This window comes from Candoia aspera, chromosome 15, assembly GCF_035149785.1.
Source record: "Candoia aspera isolate rCanAsp1 chromosome 15, rCanAsp1.hap2, whole genome shotgun sequence".
Lineage (NCBI taxonomy): Eukaryota > Metazoa > Chordata > Lepidosauria > Squamata > Boidae > Candoia > Candoia aspera.
In genome coordinates, this window is record NC_086167.1 from 9,802,869 (window position 1) to 9,815,265 (window position 12,397).

The following is a 12,397-nucleotide window of genomic DNA, read 5'->3' on the forward strand; positions in this document are numbered from 1 at the left end:
GCTTAACAACCATTTGTCTTACGCCGGTGCTGGGAAAACTGACTTGTGTCTAGTCCTCGCACTTACGACTGTTGCAGTGTCCCCGCAGTCACATGATCACAATTTGGGCACTTGGCAACTGGTTCGCATTTGTGACCATCACAGGGTCCTGTGGTCACGTGATTGCCATTTTTGACCTTCCCGGCCGGCTTCTGGCAAGCAAAATCAATGGGGAATCACATAATTCGCTTAACAACCATGTGGTTTGCTTAACAACCATGGTGATTTGCTTAATGACCACCACCCACAAAAATGTTGTAAAATTGGGTTGGATTCGTTTAATGACCTCTTCGCTTAGCAACTGAAATTCCAGTCCCAATTGTGGTCGTTGAACGAGGACTACCTGTATAATTGCATTTCAAATGTAGTTCAAAAACTGGGCACATGCCTAGGTGTATTCAGTCTTTAGAATTTGCCAGGTAAAAATGGTGATCTCGCTGATGATAAGAAGAAACTCTGCCTGAAGCACTTAAGAGCCATTGCTAGTCAAATAGGTCTACCTAGCTAATTTTAAGCCTTCAAAACATCAGTTTCGCTTCCAAAATGTAATGTGTGTCCTCGTTCAGTCTAGAGGGCTCTGGTGACTACAAAAGAGAGAAAACTGGAGAGCCAGTTTGGTCTAGTGGTTAAGGTGCCAGGGTAGAAACCAGGAGGCTGTGAGCTCTAGTGCCGCCTGAGGCATGAAAGCCGGCTGGGTGACCCTGGGCCAGTCCCTCTCTCTCAGTCCACTCACCTCACAGGGTTGCTGTTGTGGGGAAAATAGGAGGAGGAAGGAGTATAAGGTATGTTCGCCGCCTTGAGTTACTTATAAACATAATAAAGGCAGGATTAAAAAATCTAAAGCATGCTTTTGTGCCCCAGTCTCCCCTAGAAACAAACAGTGTTTTCACAATCTCAGTAAAAACTCAGGACGTTTTCCATAGCTCAGGTTCAGGTGGAAACTAGTGTCTTCAAGTGTTGGTGGAGTGAAGGGAAGAGCGTACTGGGGAAAAGGGCTAACTTGAGGAACAGGAGGAAGAGCCGCAAGCAGGACAACAGCCGGATAAGAGAAACCTGAGTCCGGGACAGAACTGTAAACTGAGAAAGCGTCTCAGGCAAGACCCTCCCTAGTTCTCATGAAGATAAAGGGAGGGAGCGGGGCAGCACATTCAGACTTGCAAGATTCTTCTACTATATCTTAATAATAAAAGTAATGTTGGCCTGCATGACTGTGGTTTCCTTGTCTGGTCTGACAAGAGGTGTTCTAAGGTGGGTCCCAGTTCTGCCTATGGAGAGCTGAGATCCTTCGATTTCAAAACGCCATCAACCAGGGAAACTAGGGGCTGTGGCTCTCCTTCAAAACATCTTAATTCTCATCATAACCTTTCCCACCGACTGGTATGACAGCGTGAACCCCGATCCCATCTGATGGTATTCCATGCCTGTCGCTTCATTCCAGGTCAGTCCAGATCGTGGGATCCCTCCTCCCGGCTCCCCAGGAGGAACGGCTATACAGTATTTTGAAGGTATTTCTTTTTCCTTTCGCAAGTTCTGTAAAAAGTTTGACCGTGCAGGGCTGGTGCAGGCTGATTTGATCAGAATTGCCTTCCGCAGTGCCAGTAGAGCAAAAGGGGGACCTTCAGAAGGGAAATGGAAGAGGTGTGTGGCTCTTTGTACGGAAAACGAGTCAGTTGGGATCCTTGGATACGCTGGTCGGTTAACATGGCTGATGTTTAGCAAGAAATGAGATTCTGCTCTGCTTTTCTTAGATGTAAAGGAAATAGGAGAGATGTTCTTTCCCTTTGACAGTTCCTGACCAACCACTTTTCCATTTCGATGATCCGTTTATTCTGAGAAATGGTTCTGTATACCTTGACTCATGTTTGCAAGAGTCACCAGGCTAGGTTCCAGCATTGTGCCAAAGCATGGTTAGATTTCACCATGCTTTGCTGAACAAACCTAGGGACCGAGGTTGTGTTTAGCCTGTAATTGTACATGATAGCTCACAAACCACAGGCTTCACTCCTACACAGTAGGAGGCAAATCAGAAACCCAACGAGGGTCTTTTGCCAACTTGGCTCCATCTCTGGTTGGTCACTGCATACTTTTTAAAATTAAATATAAAACAAGTGCCGTCTGGACAGCAACCACCAGCGTGCTGGGGAACTGCCAACTGCGGTCAGCCTCAGCTTGTGATGTTACCTATCCCGTGTTCACCACCCGTGCATAATGCTAAGCCATGGTCAGCCTGTTGTGCAAACATCTGTGAAGTTGCAGCATCCTGAAATCCTGGAGTGAAGGCGAGTGTGTGTGAGCTCTGTTTATACTGCAGTTTTCTTGCACGCTTCAAGAAACCCAATTAAGATTAGCTTCTTTGACTTCAATTAGCTATTCGCTTTGGGAGCGAGCGTGTCTTTTGCTTCTAGGTCTTCATTTCATTCTTGGTGGGTCACAAACCATTTGGTTACATTTTTCTCCTTTGACAAGCAGGCTCCTACCTGCCTGATGGAAGCGCAGTAGATCCTGAATATTATTTTTCTACAATCAGTTCCAGTTTCTCTGTTTCGCCGCTTTTTAATGGGATTAGTAACAAGGAGTTTAACATTCCATTAGAAATGCTTCGCCAGTTGTTGAACATGGTAAGTGGGGAGCCATTGGGAAGGCAACGTAGGATAAATGTCAAGACGAAATAACGAGGGGTGTAAAAGCCATTAACTCCTCCTCGTTATGTGCCAAATTGTTAAAAGCTGTGGCTAGTAATTACTTTTGATTACAAAATGAATATTACCTCCAAGGCTTACCTTGAATTCTTCATCAAAGACGCATAATATGCATGCAGATACAACCCACGTTGCGCTTGAATACACAGTGTTTTGCAAGCGTTTGGATTTTATATACGTATCTATTTTTATTTCTTTACCTCTAGGTGAAACAGTTAGTTGGGGATTCTGTGCTCAAAAACTTAGATGCAGTGGTCACTGAAGTTCTTGAGGTATGTTCATTTTCACAGTACTCCCCTTTGAGTAGAAATCACCGTTGCTGGGTTCGGTTGACGGTAGAATCTGCAGGGGGGGTGGGGAATGTAGGTCTGAAATGCAGATCAGGAGCCAAAAAAATGCCTGGACTCCAGATCCGTTTCTTCCACCGGGAGTGGTTTTAAAGAGATGTCCACCGGGTAAATCTGATGCTTTGAAGTTTGCTCTTGAATTGACACCCCTCTCCTACAAATCCCTTACAGGCCAGTCCACACGTGGAGCTGTTCTACAAAATGTTTAGCGATCCTCTGTACGTTGCCCAGTTCAAAATGCTGCGAGATACCCTGTATTATATGAAAGGTATGGTGATCGTGTTGATAGGCTTTTGACTTCCTGGTGGCGTGCGAGAGTAGAAATTGCAGGGGTCTCGTCATATCTGAGCAGCCGCTTCCCGCTGAACATGCCCCAGATCCCTGTTACTCTTCTGTAGATAACTGAGAGTGGTTTAGTACGAGGAGCATTTGTCCGAAGGGAACGGGGAACATTTCTGGTTCTGAAAAATGAGTGGATCGCTTTAGGATCCAGCATTTCCCCCAACCTGGTGCCTTTTCCTATGGAATCATCTCTTCTGTTCTTGCTCCTCATCCAGACGTGGCTTTTGTGAGGATTCTGGCTATTTTTCTCTCCCCCGCCTCTTAGATCTTCCCAACTCCTTTGTGAAAGAAATCCATGATTTCGTGCTGGAACAATTCAACAGCAGTCAGCCAGAGCTTCAGAAGCTCCTTCACGAGGTCGATAAATTGCACAATGAGCTGAATCCGCTGAAATTGCGTTGCCAGGCAAACGCCGCCTGCGTGGATCTCATGGTTTGGGCTGTGAAGGATGAGCAAGGTGAGTTTCGTACAGGTAGTCCTCACTTACTGACTGCCTCGTGCAGCAACTGATCGAAGTTACGACGCTGCTCAAAAAACAACTTTGCTGCCAATCCTCGCATTTACGACCATCGCATCATTCCCGCAGTTGCATGATCGCCATCTGTGTGCCTTGCAACGGGTGCACGTTTTCACTTGTGACAAGCAGAGTTAATACGGTACGGAAGCTGGAAGTAAAGTTGTAAATCGAGGTCACATGATTTTCCACTTAGCAACTGTCGCTGGTCCCTATTGTGGTCGCTAAGCGAGGACTACCTGTATTGCACAGGTTTTGCACTTAAATGCATGCCTGAGCACACCTGTATCTGTTAGTTCTTGGTGTCGTCTGAGTTTGCATCTCTTCCTGCAGACGCTTCCTCTAATATAGTTTTTTGTTCCCTTGCAAACAAGGAGCCGAAAATCTGTGCATCAGATTGTCTGAAAAGTTGCAGTCCAAGACGTCCAGCAAAGTGATCATCGCTCACTTGCCTCTTTTGATCTGCTGCTTACAGGTCTGCAAAGAAGCTCTCATTGCCTGTGTGTGTGTAACAGACTCATAAGCATTCTACAATTTTGGTTTCCGGTATTCTTCTTTTCACTGGTCTGATTTAAGCATAACTCAGTAATTTCACAATACTCAAATGACAGTCCTGCAAGTACAAATATATTTTAGGGCAGTCTGGTGTCTCCCAGATGGGCCCAATGACAGCTCCCTTTATTTCCAGCCGACGCAGAGGAATCTGTTTCGGTTTTTTGGAGTGTCACTGAATGGCAACTGCTATTTTACTTAATTATTTAGTATTGTATTCCTGTGCTGTCTTCTTGGGAAATCAAGGTGACATCTGTGGGAACATCCCCTCATCTTATCCTCACAAAAAAAAGGTAAAGGTTTCCCTTGACGTAAAGTCCAGTCGAATCCGACTCTAGGGGGCGGTGCTCATCTCCGTTTCTAAGCCATGGAGCCGGCGTTGTCATAGACACTTCCGGGTCATGTGGCCAGCATGACGACTCAGAACGCCGTTACCTTCCCGCCGAAGCGGTACCTATTGATCTACTCACATTTGCATGTTTTCGAACTGCTAGGTGAGCAGGAGCTGGGACGAGCAACGGGAGCTCACCCCGCCACGCGGTTTCGAACCGCCGACCTTCCGATCGGCAGCTCAGCGGTTTAACCCGCAGTGCCACCGCGTCCCTATCCTCACAAAAACCACCCTGTAAATTAGGTTGTGCTGGGAAAGAGGGTCTGCCAAAAAGTCACCGAAGGAGCTGCACAGTTGAGTGGGAACTTCAACCCTAACCCTACGCAAACCATAGAATGGATGTAAAGGAGCCTGTTTAATGGACATGTATGCAAAACACACCTCTTCACCCTTGAAAGAATTTAGATAGCGTGTTTCAGTCTAAAAATAATTAAAATGATTACATTGAAAAGATGACCAGGCTTGAAAGTGTAAAAGCAGTGAAGCCACAATTGGCGAACAGGTTTTTGGGGCCAGTTAGCAAACAAACAAACAAACCCACCCAGGGTCGTGTGGCCTTTCTTCTGCGTGTAACTTTCCGTATCCTTTTTTTTTCATAGGGTCTCGGCCGCTTGTGCGAGAGATTCCCGGTGGTGGTTCACTCTGTCAATCCATCGTTGAGGGATTTCCTTGTGATTCCCTCCCCAGTCCTGGTGAAATTGTACAAATATCACAGCCAGTATCAAACAGGTATTTTTGTTTGCTCACTAGATGGCCTCCTAGACGTTTGTCCAGTATTTCTTTTTTTTTTTTAGTTTTCTGTTGCTTCTTCCTGACCAATTAAGCAGTCAGTTGATTTTCTTTACTGTAGCCCAGTGTTTCTCAACCTTAGTAACTTTAAGATGCCTGGACTTCAACTCCCAGAATTCCCCAGCCAGCATTCTGGGAGTTGAAGTCCAGGCATCTTAAAGTTACGAAGGTAACACGGCTGTAGCGTATCTTGGCACTGCATTGATGAGTGTTAAAATATTAAGATCCAGCACAGTGGATGCACTTCAGGGCCCCTCAGTGAAATAATGTTTATCAAATGGGATCTTCGAAGTGTGTCTCCCCTGTCACGATGCCTGCCCTCTGGAATGGTGTCCTCCTAGAGATCTGTATGGTTGCCACCTTCACGACATTCCAGAAGGCATCAAAAACCTGGTTGTTCTCCAAGACCTTGGGGTAGGATGGAAGTGAGTCCCTGTAAGATTTGGTTTTGCTTGGTTTAGTTTGTCTTCCTCTGGGTGCATATCTCTTCTTTAATTTTCTTGTTTTAGCGTTTTATAGAGCAAAGTGCCCAGAATCACTGGGAGTCAGGCGTTTGTTTCTTTTAACCTATGTATAAAATAAAATAAATGCTATTCAAATGTTAAACATTTGAGAATTAGTGATAACTTTTTTTAATGGCTGCTTTAAAGTAGTCTAACTTGACTCTCAGACTGGTACATCTTCATTGTACCCTTGCAGCTGTTTTCAGCGTTAGGTTACACTGAGCGCGACTGAGCTCAAACATGGCACTAACTTGAAGTCCACTAAATTCAGGCTTGTCGAACAAGCCACAATTGCAGAGACCATGCCGAGTTGAAGGCAAATATGTCACGTTGGCTTAGTACAACACATTAATTTGTGCCTCTCATACAATGGAAGGGTGCATGAGAGCTTCATATCCAGAACTGTCTTATTCATGGCTCAAAATGTATTGTCGTCTAGTCACACAGCAGGTACAGGACTGGGTTTCAACATCAGACCCTCCCTATTTCTTTCCCTGTTAGGCACCAATGACATCAAGATCAGCATCACAAATGAACACGCTGAGTCTACTCTGAGCATAATGTCAGGCAAGAAGAACGAGTCCTCCATGTATGAACAGCTCCGGGATGTTGCAATTGATAACATTTGCAGGTAGGTTTTATCTCAGGTGGGCCAAGGGGTGGTTCTCTCGGCAAGTGGAAAAGCCACCCTTGGTTCTTAGCGAAGAGCAGGTTTTCCAAAAGTTTTGAAAGCTGAACTTGTAGAAAGTTCTCCTTGAACCCCGGGATGCAAGCCAACACAGCTAGATGTAAAGGGAGCAGACAGACTTCTAAAGTTGAAGTCAGGATACTTCTGCTGGTGACTTTCTGATGTCTTCTCTCCTTGGTGAAAACCAGCCGGATGAAAGACCGTGAGAATCAGGTGTTCGTACAAGTTCAAGAATCCATTTTCAGAAAGCAGGAGGATGCTTAAGAGCAGTGTTTCCTGATCTTGGTGATTTCCAGGTGTGTGGACTTCAAATCCCAGAATGCTGCAGCCAGCACAGCCATTGATAAGAATTCTGGGAGTTTACAAGGTTTATATGCCTGCCCATCCTGTGACACACACACCTGGGTGCCTAACCACAATAATAAGAACACAGGCAATAAAAACATTACAACAGCAACAAGAAAAAACAAGTGCCCAGTCCATCAACTATGCCCATTCATCTCTATAAACCTGGGACTGTAATCTTACTATCCCAGGGCCTGGGGGGAAAGCCAGCTCTTCATGGAGATGAAAAGTCCATGTACCTGAAACTTGCCATGGTTGGGAAACACTGCTTTAGATCATATGTAGATGGACAATGCAGAGGGAGTGGATGGAGAAGGTACCCCCTGCAAAATATCTCCTCTTAGATTTTAAGGCTGTTTAAGAGTAAGCCAGCAATATTCGATATCTGTTGTTGTTTTTATTAAATTTTACTGGTTTAGCAAGAAAAGAGGCTTTAAATGCGTGAATCTTCTAGTCATGTCCATTGTTTTGTATCTTGCAGATGCTTGAAAGCTGGCCTGACCATAGACCCCGTCATTGTTGAAGCTTTCTTAGCCAGTTTATCTAACCGTCTCTACATCTCACAAGAAAGTGATAAGTAAGTGGCCTTAATGCTGCAAAGCGACCTCTTCTTCCTTCCTCAAGGCCTCATTCTGGGGTTACTGTTTCCTTGCGGTTCCCTTAAAAGGTACAAATCAGCTGGCTTCAGTACGCTTCCTTAGTAAAATCTCTTGAAAGGAATTTGGTATTTTTTTTTTGCCAGATAGTTGTGTACTGTAACCTAAAAGCTTTTTACAATTGTTCTTCCTGTTAAAAGAGGCACACATGTATGAGTATCTTAGGGATGTGAAAAATTTATCGGCCTGGGAACGAAATGTTCCATTTTCTCTTCTCCGTGCTGTTCAGCAGTTTAGCAGATTCCAGAAATAAATTCTCTGAAGTGGAAGCAGTTTGAGATGTTCCAGGGATGTTCTGGCCTCAGAACAGGCCTGTTTTATCCTGAGCACCAGGTCCAGGACATCTCAGACTGCTTCTGCTTCCAGAAAGTCTAGTCACCCCTGAATTGGCATGGTCTGGGAGAACATTCAGCGTGATCCAGAGGGAAGTGGGAGCTCTCTGGAATATTCCATTCCTAGGTGAACAGATTTTTCATGTTACCTGCGTGCATGCAGTTTTTTTTTTAAATGGTGATGCACTGTTTTGTTTAGGGAAGCCCACCTCATACCAGACCACACAATCCGTGCGCTGGGCCACATTGCAGTGGCCCTGAGAGACACCCCAAAAGTGATGGAACCAATTCTCCAGATCTTGCAGCAGAAGTTCTGCCAGCCGCCGTCTCCTCTTGATGTGCTCATCATCGACCAGCTGGGCTGTTTGGTTATCACCGGAAATGTAAGAGCGTATCCGTGGACCAGGAAGCTGTCAGTTCCAACTGTTAACTCTGGATGGGTGATGTCAATTTCCGCTGAAGGCTGATCAACCCTGTGATGCAGTTGCCTTGCTCCATTTACCTTGTGTGATCTTTATTGCAAGGAGGGTTTAATGCTTTCTTCCTCTCCGTCCCCAACGAACTTCCCTCTGAAACTGCCTCCTGATAGTCTAATTCCTGGAGTGTTATCACCCCCCCACCAAATAAATGAGAGACTGGCTAGAGGGTGACATTGCAGGGAGAGATTCAGTGGGCATGTCAGCTCTTCTGCAGGTTCCTCCTCCTCCTCCTCCATTATCATGAAAAAATTATCCTCCTCCTCCTCCATTATTATGAAAAAATTCTCCTCCTCCTCCTCCATTATCATGAAAAAATTATCCTCCTCCTCCTCCATTATTATGAAAAAATTCTCCCTCTCTTTGTCCATTATTATAAAAAAAAATTCTCCTCCTCCCCCCCATTGTTAAGTCTGGGTCTTTGCCGAAGTGGTATTTAGGTCTACCCAAAGTCTTGACCCTCACGTGCCAAATGAGAATTGCTCCAAAATGCAACAAGCTGAGTTCAACAGAATTTTTTACATCTAGGAATAGCCTCCAAAGACTATTCTAAGTCCCACCTCTCAGGACGACTTCTTGTGGCTCAAAAGCTACATTTCCTTGAAGTTCTAGATGTCTTTGAAGATCATGCTCGAAATTCATTTCCAATGAATGGTGTCCATGTTAATGTTTTTATTTGTTTTGATGGTTTTTTGTAAGTTTTTGTTCTCACTGCTAATTTCAGTTTTGTTTATTTGTTTCCAGCAATATATTTACCAGGAGGTGTGGAATTTGTTTCAGCAGATCAGCGTAAAAGCAAGCTCAATTGTATATTCTGCAACTAAAGACTACAAAGATCATGGATATAGGTAACTTATTTTTGCTGTCTTATTGCAGTATTTTTTTTAATTATTGATTGATTTGTAGATTCTCATCGAAAGGTTTCACGTTTAATGTTTTTAGTCTAGAATGGATGCCTCACAAGACTGTAAAAATGGCTGCCCAGATTTTTTTTATCGGGGCATGTGGATCTGGTGCCCTCTGGATTATTGAAGTCCTGTTTTTTCTCCGGGCTTTTCAGATGGGTTTCACGGTCTCTTTCATAATCCTGCCCAGCTCTGAACACAAGCAAATTAGACTGAATGTTCCATCAGAAAGCTGATGCTTCTGGTTTTGTCTTCTTTCTCCCCCCTGCCCTTCTCTGGCTTCTCATCAGACACTGTTCCTTAGCTGTTATTAATGCCCTGGCTAACATAGCTGCAAATATACAGGATGAACACCTTGTGGATGAGCTGCTGATGAACTTGTTGGAACTCTTTGTGCAACTGGGGCTGGAAGGAAAGAGAGCCAGCGAGCGTGCAAGCGAGAAAGGGCCTGCACTGAAGGTAGGCGAGGAAAGAAGGGACGTGGCTTACCGATCATCAGAATCAAAGCCATACTCTCTCTTTCTCTCTTTATTAAATTTATATAGCTTCCCTTCTCACTCCAGGCAGCGTACGCAGTCAAAAAACCAAATATTCAAAACAATTGAAAACAAAACCAGTAAAAATACAATTGAAACTGTTAAAAACTATAATAAAAACAGGGGAGAGGGCATTTGAAATGTCAACACTCTGCAACCATTTAATGGGCCCCGCCCTTCTGTGGGATGTCCAGGCCCAATGATGAAACCAAGCTTTAACAGCCTTCCAGAAGGCCAACGGGGTTGGGTCCAATCTCAATCTCAGTTTGGCTGGCAAACTTGAAAGCATACATTTGCTTGGGATGCTAACCCGAACCAAGCAAACCATGTTATGGCCTAGCACGGGATGGTCAATCTTTGGATTGTAGGCTGTGCTTATATTGGTGGGGTAGGGGGCTGAGGACAGCAAATTGAACAGAGTCCCATCCCACAGGGGCCAGGTTGTACCTTCTGGGGAGAATTTCTTGGTAACTCTGCTTGGCCTCGTTTAGAGCTCACGTTATTGTTTTTATTTTTCCCCATCGCATGTGATGGAAAATCACATGGTCAGGTTTGGGTCATGCTCAAAGGGGTTTCTGAGAGCTGCTGAGAGATCAAGTATATCCTTTGCACCCCTATAGTCCTAAGTTTCCCACTTCTGGCTTTGCACAAGTTGCACAGCCCCAACCTGCACTTACAGCCAGGAGAATGGCTATTCCCTTTGCCTCTTCCGGTTTCCTTTTCTCAAGTGACCTCCATCATTTTTCTTAGGCCTCCAGCAGTGCAGGCAACCTCGGAGTGCTGATCCCTGTTATTGCTGTGGTGAGTATTTGCTTCCTGTCCTGGGACATTGCATGATCTTAAGGGGAAGAAGAAGCATTTTAGGCAATCTGGAGAAACATGTCCCGAGAGTTTTGTGACTGGGTGCACGTGCTCTGCTAAAAGTTATAAGGCCATGAACCTCCATATGAAGTTTCAGATGATTCTTGTCAATTGGTTCTCCCCGCATTGGTGGGAGGACATGCTGGGGGCACAGGTTGGAGAAAGCTGTAGTAAATGGTAACTAAATGCAACTGTGGGTATGCTATATTGAGAAAATTCATTGGCTTCTGCAAGCAGCTGGAAAAAGTTGAAAGATACTCAAGAAGACGGTAAAATATAAGAGCCTGTATTTTAGCAGCTTGGTGGGAAGTATTAAAAAATGCAGAACTTATTTTTTAAAAAAAACATTTCCCGGTGATACAGTTTGTTTACTGCTGCAGGTTTATCAGAAGGGAGCTTTGAGACCCTGACGTGTAAACATACTTTTCCTTTTAAGTCTGGGTTCTCAAAATAATATTGTGCAGAGTGTTCGTGAAGGACAAAAGCCATTCTTGCATGAGTCAAAATAGCTTTATCTTGAATTGCTGTTCTTTTTTAAACCTGCCCCCACAAAAAAGTGGACAGCTTGGTAGGCTACACTGATGTCCTTTTAATGTGAAGCACTATAAGCATTAGGGATTGTGGTCCCACCCAACTGATATGGAAAGCCCAAGGTGTGGGAAGCTGTTCTTTGCCTCCAGATTTTTTTTCCGACTGCAGATTGAGCTTGGAAGTTTTTCTAAAGCAACAGACATTCTGATTGTGCTATATAATAAGAACGAAACACATTGGGAGATAAAGGTTGGATTTACTGGAGCCAGAGTGGCCCAGGTTGTATGAGATGGTCCAGTTCTTCAAGGTGGTGAGGAGGAGGACAATGTGATGGTTGAGATAAAATTTCTGTTGACCGATTGAACTTGCTGTGTGACCGACTTCCAAAGTCTCTTGGTAGTTTACAGTAGAAACCAGAGCTACTATGATAAACCACTTAAGAGGTGTTTTACGGGTCTTTTTGAAGGCCCACCAAGAGAGCCGTCCCCAGAACGCATTAGGGAGGGTCAAACTGGCAGCCCTGTAGGTTCACCCGCTCAGCTGATTCCTTAGAGAAAGAGGCATTAATCGCCTGGACTCAGTCCATTTAGGGGTTTTACCTAGGAACCAGACCTAGTCCCTCGGAACAATGTGTGATGAAACTTTCTACGGGAGCTCCACTTACTTTCCACTGCCTTGCTGATTTGTTCCAATGGAAGAAAGAATTTTTTTTTTTTAATTCTTGGTTCGGTTGCATTTAGCTTCAGGAAATTAGGTCTTTATACAGTGCCCCACAACAGCTTCTTCCCTCCCGCTAGAGGACTGTGGTTTACCCTATAAGCTTCAACATGCGCTACTTCAAAGCCATTTTGATGTTTGATCAGACAGACTTTAATCTGTTTTTCCCCCAGC

The 12,397-nt window shown here is 44.6% G+C and overlaps 1 protein-coding gene across 1 annotated transcript in view; it reads left to right on the forward strand.

Moving 5' to 3' along the window:
- The window catches only part of PI4KA (phosphatidylinositol 4-kinase alpha), a 70,183-nt gene that overhangs the window by 12,770 nt on the left and 45,016 nt on the right, over window positions 1-12,397 (forward strand). Inside the window, exons 7-19 of the mRNA XM_063315767.1 lie at window positions 1,478-1,544; window positions 2,509-2,657; window positions 2,945-3,010; window positions 3,257-3,353; window positions 3,693-3,884; window positions 4,316-4,416; window positions 5,484-5,613; window positions 6,678-6,807; window positions 7,691-7,786; window positions 8,397-8,580; window positions 9,418-9,521; window positions 9,869-10,037; window positions 10,865-10,915. Of these exons, the coding sequence (XP_063171837.1) occupies window positions 1,478-1,544; window positions 2,509-2,657; window positions 2,945-3,010; window positions 3,257-3,353; window positions 3,693-3,884; window positions 4,316-4,416; window positions 5,484-5,613; window positions 6,678-6,807; window positions 7,691-7,786; window positions 8,397-8,580; window positions 9,418-9,521; window positions 9,869-10,037; window positions 10,865-10,915 (1,536 nt within the window). The remainder of the gene's footprint in view (window positions 1-1,477; window positions 1,545-2,508; window positions 2,658-2,944; window positions 3,011-3,256; window positions 3,354-3,692; window positions 3,885-4,315; window positions 4,417-5,483; window positions 5,614-6,677; window positions 6,808-7,690; window positions 7,787-8,396; window positions 8,581-9,417; window positions 9,522-9,868; window positions 10,038-10,864; window positions 10,916-12,397) is intronic.